The sequence below is a fragment of the Maniola jurtina genome, chromosome Z, assembly GCF_905333055.1.
Source record: "Maniola jurtina chromosome Z, ilManJurt1.1, whole genome shotgun sequence".
Classification (NCBI taxonomy): domain Eukaryota; kingdom Metazoa; phylum Arthropoda; class Insecta; order Lepidoptera; family Nymphalidae; genus Maniola; species Maniola jurtina.
In genome coordinates, this window is record NC_060058.1 from 5,877,717 (window position 1) to 5,897,298 (window position 19,582).

General features: G+C 37.2%; 1 protein-coding gene across 1 annotated transcript; it reads left to right on the forward strand.

Annotated features, from left to right (window-relative positions):
- The first annotated feature begins 17,263 nt into the window (after positions 1–17,263).
- On the forward strand, positions 17,264–18,655 carry LOC123880651 (lipase 3-like). Its single transcript, XM_045928884.1, has 2 exons — positions 17,264–17,638; positions 17,716–18,655. The coding sequence occupies exons 1-2, from the start codon at positions 17,593–17,595 to the stop codon at positions 18,651–18,653; spliced, it is 984 nt and encodes a 327-aa protein (XP_045784840.1). The 5' UTR covers positions 17,264–17,592; the 3' UTR covers positions 18,654–18,655.
- The last annotated feature ends 927 nt before the right edge of the window (positions 18,656–19,582 follow it).

Sequence of the window (19,582 nt, forward strand, 5' to 3'; positions counted from 1 at the left end):
TCAGTTGTCAGTTGACAACGAGTATTTATTCGTCCAAGTTGACAACATAAATATTATTTATCAAAGTCGATTCTTAGATGGTTCCATGATGATGATGTAATTAATTATTATGTTTAAGAACTCGATTGGTCAATATTTTATTTTTTAATTAATTTTTATTCGGGTTTAATCTTCAACTCCACCATCACGATATCTGTGGAACTTGGCACTGATCTCTACTTAATACAAGTACGCTCGACCTGCGATTGCTTACCTGTTTTAGAAGCAACTTAATTTTCACCATTTTGGCGCTGATAGATAGCACCAGTGAGCATCATGTGTGCGTACTCTAAACTAAATGTTAGTGTTTAGACATCTATCAACATAAAGTCAACATGAATATTTCAGTAAAAAGTGTCAATTTCAATTACCGATACGCTCGGGGGCGCTTTTTAATCGGCACAAAAATAACTCCCATTTTGTATGGCTCGCCTTTTCAAGCGTGCTATTATAATTTGTCCATTTCAGTGTACTACCACCACTGAACTATACACCCACAGACTAATTAGCATTTGTATTTTGAGGTTAAAATAGTTAACTACTTTATAACATGTTAATATTGATACATGTTATTTAATGGGGTTTGATTTGATAATGGGTTGATACTTAATATAATTATATTGATGCAAGTAGGGTAAGATCATTTATATCAAACTAGCAAACCCGGCGAACTCCGTTTCGCCACTTGGTTTGTAGTACATGCTATGAAAAAAGATTTTCACGCTTTTCTGTTGAAATTTTTCCTGAATTTTCTTTGCTATAAACCACACGGAGCCCGAGACCTTTCCAACGAATGCAAAACCGTGGAAATCGGTTCGTGCGTTATGGAGTTATAGCGTCAGGAAGGAAAACCCGACTTATTTTTATATAGTAGAAGATGGGTCAGATGAAAATTCAGTCAAGACCATAGACTTATTTGGCCAAGACAAAAAATTTAATAGAATATTTCTCTTTTTAAAATTAATTTAGGACCATCGTGGCACTCACCACACGGTTTTATAGGTTTATGCACACGTGCGGTGGTATTTTTATCGTCCGGTGGTAAAATTTACTTTTTAGTTACTAAGCGGGAATCAGCCACTCTATGAGGAAATATATTGTGAAATTATAATTAAAGATTCAATCAAAAACTATGAACCCTACGAAATATTCTTCTGTATATTTCTAGCATCATGAGTAAATTAAAATTGTTAATATTCTAAATCTATTAATCAAATGCTATGTGCAAACGATATCTGCGTAATATTCTGGAACATTGATCCCCAAGCATTATGTCGTTAACAATAAACCAACGTATAATATCCTGGTTAATATCCTGATTTTTACGTCTGTGGTTATTTAGGGTCCTAAATATATAACATATTTTTTGGGACGTGTGTTGTTAGGGCGTTGCGTAGGGTTGGTCCGCTGTTATGAGAATCACATTTAGCGCAGATCACTACTAATATAATATTACAATGTGAAATGGTGTTTGTTTGTTAGTTTGCCCTTATTTACACTGCCGCTGCAACGGAAAAACAGATTGATATGAGTTTTTTCAGACCTTAAGTTATTAACAAAAAACGGTCTCTGTTTACTCAGTAATTTTGTACAACCTAAAGATTATAAAAAGTTGCCATGTCCATATTATTATTTATAGATGTACAGTTAAAGAATGTTTGTAATCTTGGCGCCGCGCCTCGCCGTTGAAATAAAGCGGGTCAATAGTTCTTAACTTTGATAAATAAATAATTTATTAGTCTGCCGGGGTAACGCGAGCATGCGTAGATATACTACTCGAAAGTAAATAAACTTTTTCGAGATTGAGATTAACGGCCGAAATTATTAATAACCAATCCTATCTGTAATCTGTAGTAAGTTACTGAATAATAATATGTATATAATTAATAAATGTTTATTTCAGACGTTTCCATTCATAAATTGTTAGTATGTTAGTAACAATTTTTCCTTAATTACCTACTTAGTTAGTATTGGTAGTTTATTAAAAGGTAAAGTTACTTATACACAGTGGTGTAGTATGGGGCAGTCGGGCCTGGCAGAAATCACCTTTAGGACAAGACAGACAAAAAGATAGACAGACAGACAGACAGACGGACGGACTGACGGACGGACGGACAGACAACAAAGTATTCCTACAAGTGTCCTCTGCCAGAGTACTTGTAAATGACCATTTCAGTACCTTTTGGTCGTATCCTCGTATCATAAGCAAGTTGCTGACGCGATAATCTTTTGTTTTGAAAGCGATTGTGATTTATGATTGCAAACACATAAAGTAATTAACCCCTTGTTCGGAGGAGCGGTAAAAATACCTCCCAAGTACGAGCTATCGGCTGCAATAACTCCCAGTTGGATCAATTAAGGAAACAACCTTCTCTCATATTCATTCATGGGTGTATTTCCCTAATGGGCGAGTCGAGCCGTAGCTAGCCAATTAAAGACATGGATCTGTTCAATTTGTTATATAAAACTCGCAGAACAAAATAGTTTGTTAAGTTTATCGTGTTTACCATCGATAAACTCAACAGTTCAACTGTTAAAGAGCGGACTGAATCCCGAAAGGTCGGCGGTTCAAACCCCACCCTTGCACTATTGTCGTACCTATTTTTCACTTTCACTATCACTTTACGCTTAGTTGGAAGGGAAAGGGCAATAATATTAGTAGTAATTAGCATGGCTAATATTTTTATAAAAAAGAAAAAATCTTAACTTACCATTTGTCGCATTGTCATTTGGTATAGCTTAAGATCTGGAGAGTGACATTATTATTTTTTATCCTGAAAAATCAAGGGATTTCTACGGGATTTTGAAATCCCAAAAGGCACGCAGATGAATGCGCGGGTATTAGCTAGTTTCAATAAACTAACATAGCTAATGGTAATAAATGGGGAGTAACGGACTTAAACTTTTTTATTTGGACATACCCATATAATCTGAAAACTAAACCGTTCGTTTTTTATTGCATCCAAGGGGTGAATATTAAAGTTTTAACTAAGTAGGGGACTGTTTGGCAACCGGGCAATATTCGAATAATTGGATCGACACAACCGGGCAAATTAGTTAGTGAAATATGCATAACATTACAACTTGTGCCGCGACGGCCTATTATTGTGAGTTTTAATTATTCATACTTCCTTTAATGAAATGAAGAGGGAGAACTGCAATAAAACACATTAGAAAAACTAATATAATTTTTTTAATGTAAGTAAGGTGTGTCTATACATACCTACTCAAGTATTACAATGACGGTTTTTATTATGTGATTTTTGTTGTGTCACATTTGCATTAGAATCACGAAGTGTTAGGAACGAAATCTAGACTTGTTTTTGTTGTCTCTTTGTAATCTACAGATGCTCAATTCTTGTAGTTTAGTTGGACAGTAGCCCTGCAGGACAAGAATTCAGGAGTATTGAAAATCTTAAGATTACTACCAATTCTTATTATAATAATGAAAGTGGAAGTGGAAAGTAAGCAAAAAAGAAGGAAAAGAAGAGTAAAAGAAAATAAAAGTCAATGAAAACATTTGTGTAAACTAAACTGTAAATGTATACGTTACAAATCTCAATCATCTACAAAAACAAGGAAAGAATTGGTTTACCATAACATGAGAAAAAGGCGAGGCGAGGCACCTGTCAATTTTTCAGCATCAAAATTAATAATCAAAGATCTCTCATTCAATTTATAAATCATTATTTTTCCATTACACGTTATTGATACGTTAAGGTTTTCCTCGCCATTCGTTAATTACTGCTGATAATTAATTATAAAGTTTCATTAAAATAAAGTCACTTTGAGAGAGCTAGTTTCGAAAAGTGCTGCATTCAAGTTTTCCTCAATAGGTAGAAAACCTATTCAAGAGGGTTCCATCGTTTATAACTACACTAGTGACCCGTCGCGGCTTTGCACGCATGTAATGTAGACACTTATGTGGTGTCAATATGGCTATCTCTACTATAGTATGAAACAAAGTCGCTTTCCGCCGACTTTCCCTCTGTACTCACAGATCTTTAAACTACTCAACAGATTTTAATACGGTAGGTGCAGTTAAATAATTATTTTGTATTAATTTGTTGAAATATGTATAATAGAGTGTTTTACTCTATGCAGAGACTTTATAATATTACGCCGTGTGAAGCCAGGACGTCTTGACTAGCAAAATTTTAATAACACCAGTTTTGCATCGGGATGCACTTATTTTCCTTGTACAAGACTCCCGTAACTTTGATTGAAAATGATGATCAAGATGATACTTGGCAGTTGGCAGTATTATTTCCTGCTCTCTTCTTTTATAAAACACTCGCAATAGCTTGTCTATTTCTTAATTTCAACGTGCCTAATGTAACCTCTAGACAAATTAAGGTCTAACTAAAGGATGAATCTAGCGGAATCGGGTTCGGGGTCGGGTAACAAAATCAATTTTTAGCGAAAATGTGAAATGGATTTAGGTTTTCATTGTAGAGAATCGAAAAATAAATGGCAAAAGCAAGGGACTACTGCTGGACCAAAAATTCAAATTAAGTATATATTTTTAAAAATAAATTAAATTTAAAAGCATAAAACAGTTGATGTTTTTGAAAATTGTTATTATCCGTATAAGAAAATGTGGAAAATATTTATTCTACGGAATCATTTACGGATGTTTACAAAATCAATCACTGTTGCAGATTAAAACTAAAAAAATATAGATATTTGGAGCAGTTTTTTGAATTTTTTCTATCGATGAAACTGTACTCAATCGTTTTTTCATTTTATGATGAATTAAGATAAAGCACTGTATATTTGATAAATAATATAAGAGCTAATGTATTTTTAGTTTTCAAATTACGTAGGGCTTCCAAAAGCCGTACAGTTTTCAATATGGGGTCTTAAGATCAGGGACTAAGCAACTAGAGTAGAGTTTATAGAATGCAAAATTATTGACCTTTGAAAACCTGAACCCTTTTTATTTTAATATTGATACAAAGTAGATACTATCACAATCATAGGGTTTTAATTTATAGTTCTTAATTTATTTTGCATTTTTAATTAATGAAATTTTTGTTAAGCTACAATGAATTTATGGTAAAGTGTAATGGAAAACTACATTTAAGCTTAAAATGAATTAAAGTATGACTAAAAGCCATACTTTAAATTCATTCCATTTAAGTTGGTTCACCACACGCTAATTAAATTGAATTCTCAAAGGAGCTGTTTTAATTAAATCTAACGTCGTTTTCACTATATTATATTTTACTAGCTGATGCCCACGAATTCATCCGCGTCGCATTAGTTTTTTAACCGGGCTCTCTCCGTCACTCGCTTCATACAACCGTAGTTCCAATTTCACTTGAATATTAAGCAACCAAAATCTAAAACACCACAGACACAGATATTAGTTTCTAGAATATGTCTGCAAAATTTCATTGGCTTTGGTGGTTTACTATTCAAATGAAATTGGAACTACGATTGTATGAAGCGAGTGCAGATGGAGAGATCCCTCTTCAGCCTGATTCCCTCTGAACAGACCGTGGAAACTCTTTGATTTTCCGATATAAAAAGTAAGTATTCCTCTCTCTCGTTCCTAAACTATATCCATGCAAAAAAATACGCTACATTGCTCCACTACATCTTCTAGCGTGATTGAAGGACACGTGAATCAATTAATAAACCAACAAACCAACTAACAATGGGTATAGCGATTATTTTGTTCTTGTTACGATCTTTTTTTTTCTCTCGTCTGACTTTACAAAGATTAGCCAATGGCAAGTTTGTAGTTATTTGTAACAAGTTAGTTAAACTATACAAGTATGGACCCCGTCTGTGCCGGCGCTCGCCGACATACGCACGGCACCCCCTTAGAGCGCTTTCCAGTCAGTTTTAACATAAAAAACACTCCAAAAAGGCAGAGCACGCCCGCCAGCTAACACCAACACAGACGAAGTCCTGTTACGATCATAACAATCCGTCAAGATTCATTCGATTATGTTGTTATTCATATCACCAAACTTAATTGTTATGTATTATAGTAGAGATTTTTTTAAAATAAGTAATGAGAAATTAGAAGTTCAAGTTCCTGTTTTCTAAAATACTTAAATTGTTAATTTTTTACACAAGGTATACCTAGTCCCTAACTCTTGTTGAAGGTTCTTAACCAATGCAAATAAAGCCTGAATATTATACCTATATTGATGATCAATTTCAAAGAATAGTGAACGTTTATTTTGTATGAAATAAAACATTTATCTAAAAGAAAAAGCTCGCACGAACAGCTCTGTGCAGGCCAGTCACTGTATAAGTATCCACAAGTCAAACAATATCGGGGCGCACGGGAGCCGGTGAAATTGAGCCAGAATCATTTATAAATGGGGGGATAAACGGGGAGTGAATAGGGGAAGGTGAGCTGCATTTTGCATGAGCTGTGTTGGCTGCCCGATCTGGTTTTACACGTCGTCTCGTTTCACGCATGTCCGAAATACGTCTAAGCTAGTACAGTGTTTACAAAATACATTATGAAAGACTTTGAAGTATACGTAATCATGATAATTTGGCGCATGCAACATAATATTATTATTTACATCGTTTTCAACACGATTAATCACTTGCCAAGCATGGCGTGCAGATTTTATTTTTTATGTAATTGAAGTGGCAATTAAACATATACATATACTACGAAAAAACGCAAAAAAAAAGATAATCACAAAAAGTATTATATCATAATATGTCACAAATAAAATTATTAACTGAATAATATTAATTCTTGAGGTCTCGGCGGTTATTTTTAACTCGTTGATGTAGAAGGAAAATGAAACATTTTATTTATATTAGGATTTTTTTTTAAAGTTTTGTTTAGGAATCTTCTGGGCACCAGCGGCTGTAGTGTGGAAATCTTTACTAGAGATATTGTGTGTATTAATGTATCTCTCAATATTCAGCTGAGGTTATCCGTCGAGATGATAATAAGTAAGTTGCGGTAACGTGATTTCAAACTACGGAATATAATATAATATAATATATAAATATCACTCACCCTACTTTTAAATGTCACTGTTCACACTTAGACGTAATATTATATTACATATATATTATATTATATTATATTTCCGTAGTTTGAAGGCAACTTAAGATGTATGAAAGTTAGAACAAAATAATATGTAGATGTTGAACCATTCGTGGCGATAACAATTACAACGATAGTAATGTATATTTTAAACTAGTAAATAAGGCTGTGCCCGGCAGGGAATTAAGGTGAATTATTTACATAGGCTCAGGTAGCGAGCAGAGACGAGGTGGGAGTGGGGGGGCAGTCGACTGGGTCTGCATTTTGCATTAGATTTAAATTGTTTACGTCGTTAAGAAAGAAAGTTTTCTCAAACAAGCTTGGAGAGGCTGGCAAATTATGCGATTACGGTACGGTATAATATTTAATTTCGGTGTTATTATTTCGTAAGGTACTTACTATTACGGCAATGACTACCTGCTACTGAATTGGATTTATACAAGTACGCTGGAAGATGTGTGGGCCATACAAAATGATAGTTATTTTTTATGCCGATTCGAAGCGCACCAAGAATAAATAAATCAAAATTTAAAAAACCCCCGACACAAAAACCTCTATAAGAAAACTAGAAAAAAACTGATAACTGATAACAAACGCCTGAACTGATTTTCTTCGATTATAGCTAAGAACACTCTCGATCATGCCACCTTTTAAACAAAAAAAAACTAAATTAAAATCGGATCATTCGTTTAGGAGCTACGGTGCCACAGACAGATACACAGATACACGGATACACAGATACACAGATCCACAGGTACACAGATACACACGTCAAACTTATAACACCCTCTTTTTGGGTCGGGGGTTAGTTAAAATTTGCACATTGTGTCAAATGGTCTTTGTGTTGTAACTATGCAGACAAATATCTCACCATCAACTTAGTTCCAAGTACGCTTACATGACTCTCAGTGATAATATCCGCACCAAAATTCCGAAAATCAAGTAGCTATAAAGTTTGACAATTACAGGTCCAGCGTGTAAATTAAAAGAGGTCAGTGCTACCAGAAATAAGAGCTTCCGTCCACGTTGAGTGTAGCAAGATAGCTTAAAAACGAAGTTGATAGAGAATCGAGGAAATTCATTCTCAAGGTAAAACTTCATAAAAATATTTAAATAATATCGTAGGCTATAGTTATTGAATAATATATTACTTATGACACCTAATGCGAACTTCTATTTTGAAAACATAATGTTTGTTATTGTAATTCATTGTTCTCTTACTGTATACATTATACATAAAAGTAATCTATTCGTCACTCGACCTATATTATATATGTAAGCCCCCTGACATTTTTCTCACCCATGGCAAGCACGCCAAAGAATAGAGATGGGAAAAGAAAAAAGTCACCAAAGGCTAATAAGGAGACAGAAAGTCTAGAGGAGAAGGAAGACCGACTTTTGGGTGAACTACTCGGTAACATAGTAGCTGTAAACTCACTTGTGGATAGACAAGGGCCATACAAGAATACAGCCAATGAGATAAAGATGAAACTGCGAGAATTGCAAAAGCTGTGTGGACGGGTCATGGATATCAGAAGAATGAGAGTAGAAGAAAAAGGCGAAGAGACGGAGAACACCCCAAAAAGGGCAAAGAGACTTGCAGTTGTGGTAGAAGATAAAGGTACAAATACATCAACCGGAGGCGAGATGGATGGATTAGAATGGGATGATGATTTGGGTACGGAAACTGATTGGAAGGAAGTACAATCGAAAGGGAAACGACGACGCCAAAAAGAGAGAAAGAGGAACAAAGGAATAGGAAGATACCCTGTGGAGACCAATCGGGTGCAGGACAAGGAAAAAGAGAAGAAGATCGAGAAAGATGTACCGACAAAGACAGGAAGGAATCGGGAAGAGGAAAAGACCCCAAATCAGACAGCTAAGAAGAAAGGAAAAAATAAGCTGGGGAAAAAGCCAACTGGTAGAAAACAATTCGCAAAGCCCGAAGCACTGCTAGTTGAGGTAAAAGATCGTGACTATGCCAGCGTACTTAAAGAGGTAAAGTCGGGACTAGCAAGTGAAGAAGTAGTATTCTCAAAAGTAAGAAAGACCAGAAAGGGCGATATACTCCTTGAGCTAGAGAAAGGCCAAGATGGAAGCGCCTTGCAAATCAAAGAGAAAGTAGGGGAACTGTGCCCAAATTTAACGCTTAGAGCGTTAAAGGAGTCTGCCGACGTTATAATTAGGGGACTGGATGTCACAGTGGAAAAAGAAGAAGTGGAAGAGTCACTAAAACAAAAGGTGAAGGAGTTCCACATTAAGAGTTTCTGGGAGAACCGATACGGTAGTAAGACAGCCCTAGTTGAGCTCCCGAAGGAGGAAGCTCAAAAACTTGCAGAACAGAAAAAGATAAAGATAGGATGGATGAGGGTCCCAATCAGGCTCTCAGTAGAAAGGAAAAGATGCTACAGGTGTCTTGAATACGGGCATATTTCAATGGGGTGCCCAGGCCAGGACCGAAGCAGAAAGTGTTACAACTGTGGCAACGAGGGACATAAGGCCATAGACTGTGAGAGGGAAACAGCATGCGCTATCTGTCTGGATAAAGGCCAGAGTAACACAAGACATCGAATGGGCTCTAAAAGTTGCCCGTCTTGGAAAGTAAAGGTGCCTGGCGGAAAGATCAAAGAGCCAAAAAACGGGGTCTAGGAGCAGGAAATGGTGCAATAGGCTCGCAGATAAAGGTCCTGCAAATAAACCTGGACAGAACGCGAGCTGCCCATGACCTGCTCGAAGTGACGGCAAAAGAATATAACATAGACGTAGCTATCGTGGCGGAGCCAAATAGAAAAATAGCGCAAGCCCGAGAGTGGGTAACTGACCGGAGAGGTGATGCAACTATAGTGGTGTACAATAAACAGACCCAAATAAAGGAAGTGGCTCGGGGAGATGGTTTCATTGCAGTAAAACTCTCAGGGCTCACTTTATATAGTTGCTACTTCTCACCAAATTCAAGCTTGGAGGAATTTGAGCATGATTTAAATGAGCTTTTCGAAAGTATTGTGTCACAACGTGGTGATATTCTAGTAGCCGGAGATTTTAACGCGGCGTCAAGAGTCTGGTCAAGCAAGGCTGAAAATGCTAGAGGACGCCATATTATGGAAATGCTTGCTAGCGTAGATATGGTAACGGTAAACGTGGGGGTTGCCCCGACATTTCAACGAGGTGCAAAGAATTCCACGCCAGACATAACATTTGCTAGTTCAGGTCTGGCGCAGAGAATAACCGAATGGCAGGTCCTAGACGAGGATAGCCTTAGTGGTCATCGATACATAAAATTCCACATATCCCGGGATGAATGGAAACCGCCAAAGCAGCAGCGGGTAGGATGGAGACTGGATAAGTTAGACCAGAAAATACTGGAGACCGTCTTGAAGGAAAAGGAGATCAGCACACCTGAGGAGCTAGTGATGGCAACCACGAAAGCTTGTGATAGAGCAATGCCAAAAAAGGGGCTACCTAGGAAAACACCTGTTTACTGGTGGAATGCAGCGATAAAGCAAAAGAGAGATCAATGCACAAGACGCCGCAGAATATACACCCGTGAAAGACGGAAAAAGGGTAAGGAAGATTCAAAGGAGGATGAGACTAACGCAGAAAGTATTCAACAAATGAAAGAAGAGTATAAGACAGCGAAAATAGCTCTCCAACTTGCCATTACCAAGTCAAAGGCTGAGAAGTGGAAAGTGCTCTGCGACGAGGTAGACCAGGATACCTGGGGACTAGGGTACAGAATCGTCACGAAAAAACTGCGACAAACCCCACCTCACTTGGACATGGACCTCATTAAATCCGTGGTCAGAGTCTTATTCCCATCTCACGCAAACTTCGGCCGGATTATGGCAGATGCCTCCGAAATGGCGGAATTAACAGAAGAAGAGATAAGAAAGGCAGCAGAAGGGCTTAAGCCAAAAAAGGCCCCAGGACCTGATCTTTTGTGTCCAGAGATCGTTAAATTAGCTGTGCAGATGATACCCGAGAAAATCAAAAGGGTGATGCAAATGTCCTTTGCCTCAGGAACATTTCCGGCAGCCTGGAAGATAGCGAGTCTGGTCTTACTTAGGAAGGCCAAAAAACCAGCAGATGACCCAACAGGATACAGACCAGTCTGCCTGCTCGCCTGTTATGGCAAACTGATGGAAAGACTGCTTCTCAACAGGATTGAAAAACTACTGCCAGACCACGGCGGCCTCTCCGACCATCAATATGGCTTTAGACAGGGTCGGTCCACGCTCATGGCTGTAAGGAGAGTAACGGAAACCGCCATGAAGGCAAGGCAAGGCACAAAGAATACCAGAAAGCTATGTGCGCTGATCTGCCTTGACGTGAGAAACGCTTTCAATTCAGCTTCGTGGAGGGAGATCCTTTTAGAGATACGGATGAGAGGTTTCCCAGGCTACATTCAAAACCTGCTTAGTAGCTACCTGGAGAACCGATACATTGAAGTGAAGGATAGTAAGGGTTTGGAGGAGAGGATCCAAGTTAGTAGCGGAGTCCCACAAGGATCCATACTTGGCCCAACACTGTGGAACATTCTATATGATGGCGTTTTCCAAATAACGCAGGAAGAAGGCACAGAACTGGTGGGGTTCGCGGATGATTTGGCTCTGTTAGTCGTGGCCAAAACTGAAGCTACCCTCATGACACGGGCAAACACAGCACTTGACCGAATAAACACCTGGATGAAAGGAAGGCAGCTCTCCCTAGCGCCGGAAAAAACTGAAGCGATAGTGTTTAGTGGAAGGCGAAGGCTAAATCCCATTAATTTTTTGATCCAAGGTGCTAGAGTGACACCAAAAGAGCACATTAAATATTTGGGAATATGGCTGGATAAGAGTCTTAACTACAAAAAACATATAGAAGAGGTAGCTAATAAAGCCCAGAAGCTGACAGAGGCACTATATAGACTTATGCCTACAAAAGGAGGGCCAAGAGCGAGCAAGAGGAGGGTGTTGGCATCTGTGGCCCACTCCATAATTCTTTACGGGGCACCAATATTCAGGGAAGCTATGAAGGTGGAACTGTACAAGAAGAAATTGGAAGGAGTCCAAAGACGACTGGCTATAGGTATTTGTGGAGCATATCGAACAGTCTCCACTGAAGCCGTGCTGGTGATAGCTGGGCTTATCCCTATAGCGAAACTGGTAAGCGAACGCGCTAAGCTGTTCGATAGCAAGGAGCAAACACTTATAGAAGTGCGAGAGGACACCTTGAAGGAGTGGGCAAACGAATGGTCGGGAGCAGGAAAAGGGAGCTGGACCAGAGAACTCATCACCGACTTGGAAAAATGGCACACTAGGAAGCATGGGGAAGTAGACCGCTGGCTGACACAAGCGCTCAGCGGTCACGGGGTGTTTAACACCTACCTCTTCGCAATTGGGAAAGCACCGAGCGAAGGCTGCTACTTTTGCGGAGAGGAAGACACCCCGAGACACGCAATATTCGAATGCCCAGGTAGTGCCGACCTAAGGGCAAAAGCGCTTCGATCGACCGACGCGGAGGACTTGAATGCCGGAAATCTTATGGCGCGCATGCTGTCGAGCGAAGACGCCTGGCTTAGATATAGCCAAATGCTGAGGGCTACCATGATGCGAAGGGAGGAGAAAGAAAAAGAAGAAAAGAAGAAGATAGAGATTTGGGAGGTCAGCATGATGTAATGCCACGCAGTTCCGTGCTCACCTTGGCAGACATGGGGAGGTTATTTTAGTCCGTGCAAGTCGGACACACCCTGCCAGCAGGCAGATGTCCGTAGGGATTTTTTCCTCCCCCGAAGAAAAAAAAAAAAAAAAAAAAAAAAAAAAAAAAAAAAAAAAAGATACACGGATACACAGATACACAGATCCACAGGTACACAGATACACACGTCAAACTTATAACACCCTCTTTTTGGGTCGGGGGTTAGTTAAAATTTGCACATTGTGTCAAATGGTCTTTGTGTTGTAACTATGCAGACAAATATCTCACCATCAACTTAGTTCCAAGTACGCTTACATGACTCTCAGTGATAATATCCGCACCAAAATTCCGAAAATCAAGTAGCTATAAAGTTTGACAATTACAGGTCCAGCGTGTAAATTAAAAGAGGTCAGTGCTACCAGAAATAAGAGCTTCCGTCCACGTTGAGTGTAGCAAGATAGCTTAAAAACGAAGTTGATAGAGAATCGAGGAAATTCATTCTCAAGGTAAAACTTCATAAAAATATTTAAATAATATCGTAGGCTATAGTTATTGAATAATATATTACTTATGACACCTAATGCGAACTTCTATTTTGAAAACATAATGTTTGTTATTGTAATTCATTGTTCTCTTACTGTATACATTATACATAAAAGTAATCTATTCGTCACTCGACCTATATTATCATGGTGAATGAAGAGTTCTCAGTACATAGTTAAAGAGAGACCAAGATGAAACTGTTATTAACACTGATTTTAGTTTTTGGTTATCAAAATTGCGTGGTGTCGTGTTTTAAAGTTTTTGATTATATATCCTCAAAAATTCAAGAATTTACAAACGACGTATCGAAAGTTGTCAACACAGTCATCAATAAAATTGGCTCAATAATGTCTCAAAATAAACCTGATAACCAATATAATAAATCAACGACGGAGCGCATTGGTAACATCTCTAAAATCAAGCAGCACAAAGTGAAACTGAATTTCCAGAACTATTCTACGTCCTAACGTCTGAACCAACAGTTCTAATGTCAAACCCTCGATTAGCGACGCTGCACGGAAAAGGTGTCAAATCATATGTAGTGGTTACAGATGATAGATATCTCCTAACAACATATCGTCTTAAAAGTCCACACTCAATAAAAAATAAGACAGAGAATAGGTTAAAAAAATTCACAATATTGATATATCACTGTTTGCTAGGTAGTTCTGCAGATTGGATATTATTAGGATTGGAAAAACCTCTGCCGTACATATTGTCGAATTCAAGTTGCAACGTACTATTATTACTGAGGGCATTCTTCATTCAAATTTGATTCTTTAGAGTTTTGGAAATTTACTTTTGAAGAAATGGGGACATCAGATTTACCTGGCGTCGTCAAATACATAAAGACGATTGAAATGGAAGAGTTCAACCGGTTCTATTCAGTTCCAGTGATGATTCGTTAGCGACACAAGTTGATGTGTTTAGGTTGTATTACAGCATCTCTATATTCAAAGGTTGTTGAAAGTTTGGAAAACGTTTTAAATCCCAATGTACCTAGAATTAGTAATGAAATAGTTGAAGTGTAATTAAAGTATTACTTATTAACTAAATTAAGTTTTTAATTTTAGCTTACAATTTCATCTATGTTTCTGATTCATCTTTATCTATACTAATATAGAACAAACCAACAAACAATTAACAAACACACTTTCCCATTTATAATATTATGTGTAGTGATATTTTTAATATCTTGGATGTGTGCCTGTTGTATTAGAGTTATGTCGGGCACTTAAATTTATTTACTAATACTGCACTAGCTATGGCCTTATTTGATGGTGAAAATGACTAAGAGCTGGGACACACCAAACACGTATGCAGCACGTACACGTGACCACGCGCGTAGTGACGCGCGTGAATCCATAGACATGACAGCACGCATTATGTCTACGCGAACGTTCACGTCACGCAAGCGGTATGCCATATCTCATACAGTTCCATACATTACAACGTCATGGTACGCGCTACGTCTACGCTTACGTGCTGCATACGCATTTGGTGTGTCCCGGCTTTAAATGTTTATACATGGATGGCTGTTACATATTAGAGTGTATGAGAAAAAGTATATGTTGTGCTTTATCAGTTCAAAGTAAGCGGGAATCGTAGTCTTGTGATAATGTATAAAAATGTGAATAAATGATGAAGTATTAAAAAAAAAAAAAGTAAAATATTATTCATGGTCCATCTGTTTCATGGTTTAAAAGAAATTTAAATAAGTTGCAGTTGAGCATGCTAAGAGAAGTATGCTCGAAGCCACATCACTGACCGATTGATAATATAATCTATTATGCATCCTTTAGCGTTGAAACTATCCTAAGAGATATCCGTTATAAATACTTAAATAGCTACAGCCGGACTATATCAAAGTATGCCCGACTAGTTTCGAACCCGTCTGGAGGCTTCTTTAAAGAGAGCGAAGGAGACTTGGTTTTATAATTATAATAATAATTACAACTATATGGAACCTTGTTAATCGAAGTATTGGAATGGGAAATCTTGATTGCACACATATTCACAGCAAAACAATACAAGAGAAAAATATATTGTTGTGTATGCAGCCTAAGATGAAAACGATAATAAATAGGTGTGGTCGTTTCACTAAGTCAGATTTTTTAATAAGTTGCTTATCAGCACATATTCGTCGCTATAGTGGTAACTAGCCGCGGTCGAAGTCACCAATGCGCTGATGCAAAACTGATGGAAGAAAGGGGGCATCGGCTTAACATTAGTTCTGCCTACAATAAATGCAATTAGGTTAAGGTTACTCTCAAAATCAAATTGCAAATTACAAGAGTGCTCCTCAATAATTAAGTACGTAGAACCAGGGCGCGCTCAATTGATCATGTCACCATGTGAGACAAAAAATATTATTACGATGGTGCGCCCCTCCCATTGGTCTCTCGTAACTATACCTCTTATGAGAACAAAAGGTAAGAATAAGGAGTTTACGTAATAGAAGGAGAAGCGTTTGTTAAATTTTAGGCCACAGCGCTGTGCAAGCTGAATTACACTTTTTTATGTCGTAACAAGAGTCGCTATTTACATATTGAAACGTCTTAGTGGAGTGATCTTTTTGTATCTGAAAGGTACTACTTATTAAATACTAGAATGATGCCCGCGACTTCGTCCGCGTGGATGTAGGTTTTTAAATCCCGTGGGAACTGTTTGGTTTTCCGGGATAAAAAGTTGTATATGTCAATAACATGGACGCAAACTAAGTACCTCGGTACCAAATTTCATACAAATCGGTTAAGCGGATGGGTCTTTAGAAATCCCGTGGGAACTCTTTGATTTTTGGGATAAAAAGTGGCCTATGTCCGTCCCCGGGATATGAGCTAACTCTGTGCCAAATTTCGTCTGAATCGGTTAAACTGTTGGGCCGTGAAAAGGTAGCAGACAGACAGACACACTTTGGCATTTATAATATTAGTATGGATATGGATTCTGTGACAGAACTTTATAGTACTAGTAGTAACTTAACAGAGCTGCGAGTACAATAATAAAACTGAGTTCAATAATTTTGTGTCATCTCTTTTATTTCCTTGATATTATGTTATTCACGGTTAAAGTCAATGTTGAACGCTGTACCACACTGTACTTTAGTATCACCACGTCACGACGTCGTGCATGTGGCACGTTTCCGTTTTTATTAGTAATCTCGTCAAATGAGAAAACTTTTAGATATCTCTATTTCAGCTAAAGTTCTGTTAATTCCATTAAATCCCTAAAGGTGAGCACGATAATCTAAGATGACATGTGTTTATAGGTACATGGATTAATAAAAGATCAGAAACTCCTTACAGAAGAGTCTTCAAGCGCAAAACTTACTAGGAAGGTATCTATTATACATACTACCTCTGGTAACTTAATCCAAACTAATGTAACAAATATGAAATTGTCTGTCTGTCTGTTACCTTTTCAAAGCGCACCTACTGAACTGATCTTGCACAGCCAAATGACGAAGTAGGTGATTTCAGCACCAGGAGAGTCAGATATCTATAAACTATGTTCCTGTTGTTATATTCCTCATTGCAAATTCAGTTTTTCGACTTGTTCTGTAATGCCAGTTACCTACTAGTTCAATTTGCGAATTTGCTCTCTTCAAATTGACTCTACCGAGCTTAATCGTGCAATACTTTTAAAAACACGAAACTGATTTCCGCTTCATTTTACAACAGTAATTTAATTAATACTTTCACAGCTATTATATAACAGTAGATACCTTTTCTAAGAACTATTTTGCATTCTTTTTACTATTCAATATAGTCACAACATTTCATAATATTGTATGAATAGCTTTTGAAAATATTTTTAAATAGTAATGCCAGAAGTACTACAGAGAAATTATAAGACGAGATTGTTTTAATATCATACGAGAACTGTTTTGATTTAATCAATTCAATCTTGAAACTATTGTTCTTGAAATAGAAAATAAAAACTTATTTCATTACAACGCTTTGGATAGAAGAGCTGACCAGACATGTATTTGACGACACTTGTTATGGTAGTTTTACTTTTGTATCAATTAGGAGTATATTCGAAGGAAACTACAGCAAAATATAAAAGTGACATGAAAAAAACACGATCTGATATTTCAAATTCATTCGAAAATTTTAAAAAATCTGTAATATCTTTTTTTAATGTAAGTTTTGCTAAATTAGAAAAGAAAAGAAGACAAATTAAAAAAGCGATTCGTAGATTTTTCAATGAAATATTTTATAATATACCGCCGCGTTCGTCAAGATTATCGAAGAACAAAAATATGGGATCTGACATCTATACACCAGATTTAATAGTTCATGATGGTTATCAAGTGGAAAAACATACAGTTCTTACTCTTGATGGGTACATACTTTCCATTCATAGAATTGTATCAACTTCAAGAAACATTATTAAAGGTGACCGTGGAATTGCAATTTTAGGCCATGGACTTTTGGGGAGCTCTTTGGATTGGATTCTGCTTGGTCCAAAGAAAGCATTACCTTATTTGTTAACGGATGCAGGTTACGAGGTGTGGCTACCGAACTTTAGAGGAAATAAGTACTCAAGAGCTCACGTGACAAAAGATACAGACTCAGCGGAATTCTGGAACTTTTCATGGCATGAAATCGGTTTATTCGACATACCTGCAATCATTGACTATGTTAGGGAAACTAGCGGGGGAAAACCAGAGATACATTTTTTTGCTTATTGCATGAGTGGTTCAGCGTTACTCGCTCTGCTATCATCTTCACAACGATACAACGCAATATTGAAATCTGCCTCGCTTCTAGCGCCCCTTGTATATATGGATCACATAACGGGACCCTTGCAATATTTAGCGGAATTGTATACGCAATATAAAAACTATATAAACACATTTATGTCGATTGAAAGTGAATTTAGGATTGAAGAATTGTTTGACTCTTTAGACATTTTTTGCAAAGATAATGAATCTTGGTGCAAGAATCCCTTACTGCTATTGGGCGATAGTGGTAAGAAAAATATAAGTTTAATCACAAATTATAACAATACACCAATGGGAGTATCAACAAAAACAATTATACATTATTTACAAATAATTAAAAGTGGACAGTTTCAGATGTTTGATTTGGGTGAGTCAAAAAACTATATGAAATATGGCACAGCATCGCCTCCTCTTTATCACCTTTTTAATGTTAAAGTGCGATTAATTTTATTTAACTCAATTTATGATCCTATATCCACTGTTTCAGATATATCCAAACTCGCGTTTCACATTCCTGTTATAATAAACCATATAATAAAAGTAGATAATTTCTCGCATTTAGACTTTTTATGGGCAGAAAACGCAACTCAGCTAGTTTATTTTCCGTTAATGAAAGAGTTGCAAAAATTTTAACCAAATTTATAAATAACAAGAGTATGCCCGCGGCTTCGCCCGCGTGGTTTTCGTGGTTTTTTAATCCGTAGGAACTCCGTAGCATATGTCCTTCCCCGGGAAGTATCCCAAGTCTGTGACAAATTTCATTGAAATCGGTTCAGCGGTTGGGCCGTGAAAACGTAGCAGACAGACAGACAGATAGACAGACAGACACACTTTCGCATTTAAAATATTAGTATGGATTAGTAGGTATACAAATTAAGAAAAAAAATCCTTATTTACCCGCCTAACATTACTTTTAGATTGCACAGCTCAACTTAGTTAAGGTAAATAAATGTCCTTGGAAATAAAATGTATAAACACCATTTATAGAATTGCAATACGATTCATGCAGGTGGAACTATTTCGTTTGATTTCCCTTGGCTACCCTTGACCTCTAGCGCAACTTGATACAAGCAAAATAACCAATATAACAGGCCGTTAAAATATTACTTTTTATGTTATTATTTGGTTATTCATCCATATCAGATTTTATTAAAAATATTCAAGTCTAGCCTTTGCCCAAGTTTAGTAGCTGTGGTAAAAATGATCTTATAAACTACAACATGTCACAAAATAATATAAGTAATTCAAAAACGGCACGAACTAACTGACTCATCGACGCCTTGGACCTAGAAAAAAGTAAAAAGAGTTTCATTTTAAAATGTAGACAAAGCGGATGAAATAAGCTCGTGCTTGCAAATAAAGATATCTTGTTATTCTTCATTAGAAATTTTGAATTTATTAGTGGCGGGGAAAACTGAAAGCTATCGTGCATTCCAGTATAAGCAAATATAATGTGACCCTAACGATATTGCCAATAACTAAGATTTACTTCAAAATCTGACCATCAAATAGATAAACCAATAATTTCAGCACTGAAGGAAGGAGGTGCTGTAACCTTGCGG

Bases quoted from the DNA above. Each gene is read 5' to 3' on its own strand.
- LOC123880651 (XM_045928884.1), top strand. From the start codon at position 17,593: ATGATGGTTATCAAGTGGAAAAACATACAGTTCTTACTCTTGATGG. The intron at 17,639-17,715 runs GTACATACTTTC...TTGCAATTTTAG, and splicing joins ACAGTTCTTACTCTTGATGG to GCCATGGACTTTTGGGGAGC.